The sequence below is a fragment of the Petaurus breviceps genome, unplaced genomic scaffold, assembly GCF_028583685.1.
Source record: "Petaurus breviceps papuanus isolate PSGF00001 unplaced genomic scaffold, PetGlider_PUasm1.0 172, whole genome shotgun sequence".
NCBI classification, from domain to species: Eukaryota; Metazoa; Chordata; class Mammalia; order Diprotodontia; family Petauridae; genus Petaurus; species Petaurus breviceps.
Genome location: NW_027185755.1, coordinates 2531718 through 2539231, shown reverse-complemented (window position 1 = coordinate 2539231; position 7514 = coordinate 2531718). Strand labels below are relative to the sequence as shown.

Here is a 7514-nt window from a genome sequence, read left to right as displayed (position 1 = left end):
AGCATCGACCCTGGAGTCAGGAGGACCTGAGTTCAAATCTGGCCTCAGACACTTAATACTTACTAGCCTCGTGACCTTGGGCAAGTCACTTAACCCCAATTGCCCTGCCTTCCAAAAAGCAAAAAAAAAAAAAAAATGGAAATGATGGGTGCCGTTGAGTCAGGGAGACTCACTAATCTACATGAGGCCCATGTCCTCTGTTGCTGGTCTCAGGACTAGCTTCAAGATTCCAGCGCATCTTCTTGTATAGGTATCTGGGAAGTCGGCCAGCTGTGTAGGGGGCTGGAGAGCAGTATCGGAAAACTGAAACTTGATGGGAGGGGCCCAGTGAGAATTTTCCGCAGAAAAAACAGGAGACACTGGGAGGTGAGAAAGGAGAGCTAGGATTATAGGTCGTTAGAGGTTATCTAGTCCAAAACTCATCACCCACACCTCAAGACCAAGAGAGGTTAAATAACTTGTGTAAGACCATACATTAGAATTGGAAGAGCCCTTAGATGTCATCTAGTACGACCTTGTTTTACAGATGAGGAAACTGAAGCCCACAAATTAAATGATTTGCTCTGGGTCTAACAGGTTGTGTCTGAAAAGGGATTTGAACACAGTTCTTCCTGACTCCCATTCCATCACTTTATCCACTATACATAGGAAAGGTAATGAGTACTTGGCTAGAATTTGAGCTTAGTGTCTGTTTCTCAATCCAGTATTTTTCTGTTTGTTTGTTTGTTTTTTTTTGTGATGGAGCAGAACTCACAAAAAGTGCTTTCCCTTAAACAACCCTGAAAAGAAAGTAGTACAAGTATCTCCATTTTACACAAGAAACATGTGTAGTGACTTGCCCAGCTACCAAGTGTGAGGGCCTATATTCCAGTGGGCTGATGGTGAGTTCCCAGTCACCTGAAGTGTCCAAGCAGAGGATAGATGACTCAGAGGCTGGAGGATCCAAGGGGGTTGGTTGAAAGTGACCTCCAGGGACCTTCTTAGTTCAGAGATTTATGAGGTGGGAGAGTCAAGGGCAGGGGGAGAGGAAAGTACATAGGACCATATTCTAGGACCTAGACCCAGACTTCCTTGTTTGTGTGTCCCCGTTCCCTCCCCCCCCCCCAGCCCAGTTACCTGAGGGGATCGGTCTCTTCCAGTACCACAAACCCGAAGGAGGCATACATAAGCACCAGTTGCTCCAGCCGAAGGGCCAGCTGTTGGGAGATTTCTAGTAGCTGGAAGGAGGGGACAGTACATATCAAGCCAGATGTGGCTCCTTCCAACTGCAGAGGGAGGCAGTTCCCCACCCCATGCTCAAGCCCCTGACTCTCACTTTTGTCCAGGAGCTAGGGTAAGGACTCGGATCGAGCTCCCCTTCTGCTGACTTACCCTTTTCCGAACCAGCTCTTGCAGGGCCCCGTGAATCGGGGGCATGCCCCTGGCAGCAGATTCCAGGTACAGGAAGTAAGGCTGGCACATCTGCAGGAAAGTTGGCATCGCCTTGGCCAACTGCTCCTTCTGGACCCGGTCCCTGCTGGGGAGGGGCACAACCCCACTTGGTCATGGGAGGGGAGCTCCAGCTTGGGCTTCCACCTTACCTGTTCTGCCCACAGCACCCGTTCTCCCCCCGCCCCGCTCCCCAGGATAGCCAGGCAGCCTGGCCCCATCACCTGTAGAGCAGGTAGCTCTGGAAATCCTCCGCTTTCTTGAGCAGGTAGCGGAGTTGCTCCGTAATGGGGCTGAACATACTCTCTAGGGGCAGTAGAGCGGGGCCGGAGGCCGGGGGCGGGGGCGGACCAGGCAAGGGGGCTGGAGCTAGAGGCTGCCCTAGGACAGGTCCCCCAGGCTCAGCATCGGCGGTAATCCCAGCTCGGCCAGGGGCCACAGGCCAAGGGGACTCAGGCCAAGGAGACTCGGCACCGCTGTGCGGGGTAGGGGCCGGTCCGGGGACCGAGTCTCCTGCTGGGAGGGGGTCTCGGACCCCGGCAGGCAGAGGTCTCCCGAACCAGGTCTCGCTGGCCATGGGGGAGATGACTGGGGGGAGCCACACTGGGCACTCCTCCCCCAGTGGAGAGGCGCTCCCAGCTTTCCGGGGCAGCAGCGTCTTGGGCTTTCTGCTCGACTACTCCCACCACCACAGAAAGGAGGCCGGGGCCGGGGGCTGGGCCTCATTTGAATGTCAACACGCGCCAGGTCAGGGTTGAGCTTCTCTCCCAGCGGCCACGCGCCTTGGGCTAGCGCTCCAAGCTCCAAGTTCTGGTTCACAATATATACCCATCCTGCCTCACTCTCCTAACCCAGAACCTTAGTGTCTCCTCCGTCCTACTCTTTCAAAAGAGCTACCTTCATCCTCAAAATTTCCTTAGGGATTGCGAGTATGTACTCTCCTGTTAGATAGGAAACAGACCCAAGGAGGTGAGGCAATTTAGAAACATACATAAAATGTCCGAGCTGGAAGGGACTCTAAGCCATAGTAGAAGCAAAACTGAGGCCTGGAGGCGTAAAGACATCATAGACAGGTCCATAGATGGAGGGAGGGATTAGATTATTTAATTCAATCTTCTTTATTTTAGAGATGACTGACATCCTGGACTATAAACAACTTTCCCTAGCCAAACCGTTAAGGAAAAGGACTAGGTGGTCTCCAAGGCCACTTTCTGCTCTATTTCCTAGAAACGATATGGCAGGAACACTGGATTTGGAGGCAGAAGTGATGAGCTAGAATTTATTATGCACTTTTAAAAAGTTGGCAAAGTGTTTTACATATGTTAACTCATTCTATCCTGGTCAGGACCTCACCCCTACTCCTTTTTGGCCCTTAATTTCTTTTCTAAATTACAAAGTTGAACTGGATATTTTAAGGTACCTTCTCAGGCTATACAGCCTATGATCTGATAATAACCTTCCACTTTTTCCCTAAGGACAGAATCCAGTAAGGATGGGAATCTCCCTGTTCAACCCACCCCACCCTACCACCCCCCCATATCAGGCGGGTGCATATATACACACACACACACAAATGGGATCAGAGAGATTTTTCTTTTAATTTTATTTAAAAAACCTCAGGTGCAATATTAAAAAGCAACTTAGACAGCCAGAGCAACAACCAGAGAGAGAGAAAGAGAGAGGAAGGAAACAGGACAACCCACCATTTCAACCCTGGGGATCTCCAAACTGACCAAGGCTGGAAGGAAAGGCATTGGGATGAGGGGAACAGGTGGGGAAAGAGGGAAAGGCCAGTCCAATCCTGTCCTTACTTCCTCAGGATGAAACATTTACAAAGGTGAAGTCTGGCTGAATTGAGGGAAGGGCTAGGGAAAAAGAAGGTAATTCCTTTCCCTGACAGGAGTCTAATGGGGCGGGGGGGACATTGGAGTCCCCTCCTGGTATGATGAAGGACCCTGTGTCTGTCCCTGCCATCACCCCCAGCTTGGAATGCAGGATATGGATAGAAGAAAGATACCTACAGTTAAGGGAGAGGGGGGTTGGGAAGGGGTGACAATGAGGCGCCAGCCTCCCTGGAATCTCTTTGGGGAGTGTGTTGGGAAGAGGGTTTTCTCCCCCTTAGGGAGTTCCTGGATGCTAGGGACTCTTAGGCAGATGGAACACAAGGAAACTGGGGAAAAGGAGAGGGGCAGGGGAAGCTCAGGGGTCACAGAGGCGGGGGGAGGGGGGCCTCAGCCAAGAAACCCATCAGGGTCATCATCTTCAAAGTGGCCCTGCTGAAGGACCTTGATATGATGCTCATAGATTTTGAGGGCTGGCCCCAAGCGGATTGAGAGGCCAGTTAGCACGTCCGTGCGCTGCATCAGCAGAAGGGACTTCCCGTCAATTTCCTGGACAGAGGCAAGAAGCAGGGCTCACTTGGGTCAGGCCTGGGACTCCCTCCAATGCCCCTTCACATGGCATCCTTCCAGTTCATACTGGGGTCCCATCTGGGTCAGTTTGAGTGTGTAAGTATGTGTGTGTTAGGGACCACAAGGTGGAGGGGCAAGGGACCCAGTGAAGGAAGCAAGGAATCCCAAGGGTAGGGTGCTGGCTCCAGCAGGATGGAGGTCTCACCTGTTCCTGGAAAGCAGATGCCTGTTCAGGGAAGCCAGCCTCAGTGAAATACTCTACCACATCCATCACTGTCCATTCCACAGGATCAGATGGTTTTTCCTTCCTGCCAGAGCTATGGATGCCCAAACACACCAGAACATTATCATCTTCCAGTCTAACACTTGCCAAACATTTAACAAGTGAAAATGCTTTGCAAATCATCATTTTATTTGATCCTTACACCAACCTCCTTCATAGATAAGGTTGGAGTGGGAAAGTGTCACAAACCCTATTTCAGAGGAGGAAACTAAGACCCAGAAGGGAAAAGTTGGATGGTCATAAGATCCAGGTTTTATGTCAGTTAAATTAAACAAATGTTCACTGTGCTCAGCCCTAGGGATGAAGAGGTTATATGTCACTGCCCTTTAGGAATCTTACTCCTGCTTACAACCTTGTAATTATACCCATTATAGATGAGGAAACTGAGGCTCAGAGAGATTGTGACATGTCCATGTTCACATAGCTTCTAAGTGCTGAGAAACTAGCATGATCAAGTCTAAAATTTTACCTGCAAGACCCTAATGCTGTCTCTCATTTGATTCCCAGGGACCAGCCCTGGCTCCAACTCAACATCAGGCCCAGTCTCAAGAGACAAAAAAATTTAGACTTACGAGCAACCGAAAGGAGTTCCATCAGCACTGGGCAAGGCTGGCTTTCCAGGGGGCAAAGGCACGGGTGAAGGGGAATCTGGACCTGTGGCAGCTGAGGCTAGGGGCAAAGAGGGCATACCTGTCAGCTTATCTATCCCTCTACCTATCCTCCCACCCCAGACACATCTCAGTACTAAGGAGAGCCCCTCTGAATTCTTTCCCCCCCAAATCTGCCTTGTTTCCCAGGTGACCCCACCCACTTTTTGAAAGTGAGGTAGCTTGCCTGCTGTCCATCACAAAAAAGGGAACCCCAGCTTATGGACCTCTTTCTTACCTGAACCCCCTTCCATCTTCACCACTCCCATTGGGAAGGCCTCCCGGGTTCCATCTGCTAGGGCTGAACGGTGACCCTCATCCTGCCGCCCTGGTGCTATGGAGGAGCTCCACTCCCTGGGCCGATCTTTCCCACTTTCCCGCTGGCCAGTCTCTCCATTGTACTGGTTCTGCCCACCGTGGGCACCCTCTCCTTCCGGCACCTCAGAACCCTCTGACAGAGCAGACACCTCTTCTTCATCCTCTTCTTCCTCCTCCTCTCTTAGGGACTCTTCCCCAGACTTCTATGGGGAATGAGGAGAGTTAGAATATTTTTCTCTATCCATCTCTATTCCCTAGGTGTCCTCATTCTAGCTGTTAGACTTGAAAGATGGGGGCTGTCCAGACTTCTGGGTCCAAAGCTGACTTCCGTCCTTTGAATCTTTACCACGTTCCAGGGAATTAACTCCTGGGAACTCTGATGTGACACCCTTCTCCAGGTCCCAAATCGAACTGTCTCCAGGGTTTCTGGCCTGTTTCTGAAGGGGGTGGCTCCCTTTCTCACCCTTCGCTGCAAGACTCACTGACCCCATGACCTGGCCTTCTTGGTCCTTAGCCCCAACCCTCTCCTTTCTACCCTTGGCTGAGGAGGAGTTTAGAGATTCTAAGCTCTTACTGGCCCTAGACCTCTAGTCCTTATAAACAACCTTGCTCTCTCCATGGGGGCTGATCTCATCCATCCTTTCCCTCTTCCCTGATCCTTCCTCCCCTGTGCACAGTCTCCCCTCCAGTCCTGCTTCCAATCTCAACCACCTGGGAGTCCTATGCTGATCTCCCTCTCCCTATGCAGGACTTTCTTACCCAGCCCTAGTCTTACTTACCTTGGTTCGGGCTGCTCTGGAGCTGGTGGCAGGAGGCGCCCTTCCCGAACGATCGTTTCGGGGCAGGGCAAGACCGGCGATGCGGGTGCGCTCGAGGCGGCCGCGAGCGGCCGCCGCCGCCTCCTCCTCCAGCAGCAACCCCTGCACGCGCCCGCGGGTCAGCCGGCCTCCGCCACTGCCACTGCCCCCGAGGTAGCGCACCACTTCCCGCAGGCTTACGGGCCGGGCTGGTCCGCTCCGCGACGCGCCCCCCTCCGGCGGCAGCGGCAGCGGCAGCGGCGACGGCGGCGCCGGCTCCCGGGCGGCGGCCCCGGAGGGCGGGGGGGCACGACGCGGGCCGGGCGAGGGCGCCCCGGCCGGAGTCGGCGGCGGGGGCAGGGGTGCGGCCCGCTGCGCGCGGGGGGGCGGCGATGGGGCCGGGGCGCCGGGAGAGGGGGGCGCTGTGGCCGCCGCTGCCCGGGGCGCTCGGGGCGGGGAGGCGACGGGCGCAGGCGGAGCGGGCGGGGGCGGAGGCGGCGCGGCGGCGGCGGCAGCCCCCCGGGGGCCGCGCGGAGGAACGGGCGGGGTGGCGCCCCGGCGCGGCGGCTGCACGCGCGCCGCGTTGCGGTACGAGATGCTCCCCTTGTAGCTGACCCGAAGCACGGCGCGCTGCTGGATCAGCTTCTCCAGCTCGGCGCGCGTGCGCTCCGGCTCCGGCCCGTGCCGCCGCCTCACCATCCGGCAGATGCGCTCCAGGTCCGGCCGCGCCTTGCGCGAGCGCAGCGAGTCGATGGTGTCCAGGATCCACTCCTGGTAGCGGGGGGACGAGGCGGACGACGAGGCGGCGGCCGCCGCCGCCGTGTCCGGCGGGGGCAGGGCCGGGGGCCCCGCCATGCCTCCCGCCCGGCCCGGCTGCACCGTGCGCGCCGCCTCCCTCCCAGCGCGGCGCCCCCCCTTCCCCCCGCTCTCCCCTCCCCTCTCAACCCCCGGCTCCCCTCCCTCTCTCCCTCAGCCGCCCGCCTCCTTCTCCTCCTCCTCCTGCTGCTGCCGCCGCCGCCGCCGCCGCCGCTGCCGCTGCCGCCGCTGCTCTTCCCCCTCCCCCCGGGGGGCGCAGCGCCTCGGTGGAGCGGCGGAGGCGCTGCTGTTTCTTTGCAAAAAGAAAAAAAAAAGAAAGAAAAGAAAGAAAAGAAAAAAATGCACAGACAGAGACACACGCACACTCACACAAAAACCCCGCTCCTCCTGGGCGCGCGCGGGTCCCGAGGATGGGAGGAGGGGGAAGCGCGAGCCGAGCCCCTCCCCGCCGCCACCACCACAGCCGCCGCCGCACGCGCCGCCCGCCCCGCGGCCGGGACACTTCGGCCCCCCTTCTCAGCTATCCACCCACCCACCCCTACGCGCTCGCTTTTAAGGTGGAGCCGGGGCCCGCTTAGCGCGCGCGACTCTACCCCCCCTCTCCGGCGCCTCTCTTGCTCAGTCTCTCCCTAGCTTCAACCCGTCCCCCCCCACCCCCCCAGCCCTTTACAACTCCCGCGCGCTTTTTAAGGAGGCGCCGTGGAGTTGGCGCCGGGGCGGAGGCGGGGATGGGGTGGGGGGTAAAGGGAGAAAAAGAGAGAAGGAGAAAGAGAGAGAGGGAGAGGGAGCGCGCAGGGGGAGGGGGAAGGGGGGA

The 7514-nt window shown here is 56.6% G+C and overlaps 2 protein-coding genes across 2 annotated transcripts in view; both read right to left on the bottom strand.

The window, feature by feature from the left end:
* Nucleotides 1–2005, bottom strand: part of CUNH19orf67 (chromosome unknown C19orf67 homolog) — a 3503-nt gene extending 1498 nt beyond the window's left edge. The window contains exons 1-4 of the mRNA XM_069083194.1: nucleotides 1653–2005; nucleotides 1372–1516; nucleotides 1117–1217; nucleotides 174–359 (exon numbers count right to left, since the gene is read on the bottom strand). Of these exons, the coding sequence (XP_068939295.1) occupies nucleotides 174–359; nucleotides 1117–1217; nucleotides 1372–1516; nucleotides 1653–2005 (785 nt within the window). The remainder of the gene's footprint in view (nucleotides 1–173; nucleotides 360–1116; nucleotides 1218–1371; nucleotides 1517–1652) is intronic.
* Nucleotides 2006–3007: 1002 nt separating this feature from the next.
* Nucleotides 3008–6753, bottom strand: SAMD1 (sterile alpha motif domain containing 1). The gene is made up of 5 exons (XM_069082928.1): nucleotides 5867–6753; nucleotides 5008–5290; nucleotides 4695–4791; nucleotides 4045–4156; nucleotides 3008–3818 (listed from the first exon to the last, which is right to left on the bottom strand). Exons 1-5 carry the CDS (start codon nucleotides 6737–6739, stop codon nucleotides 3660–3662), a joined length of 1524 nt encoding a protein of 507 aa, XP_068939029.1. The 5' UTR covers nucleotides 6740–6753; the 3' UTR covers nucleotides 3008–3659.
* Between the last annotated feature and the right edge of the window lie 761 nt (nucleotides 6754–7514).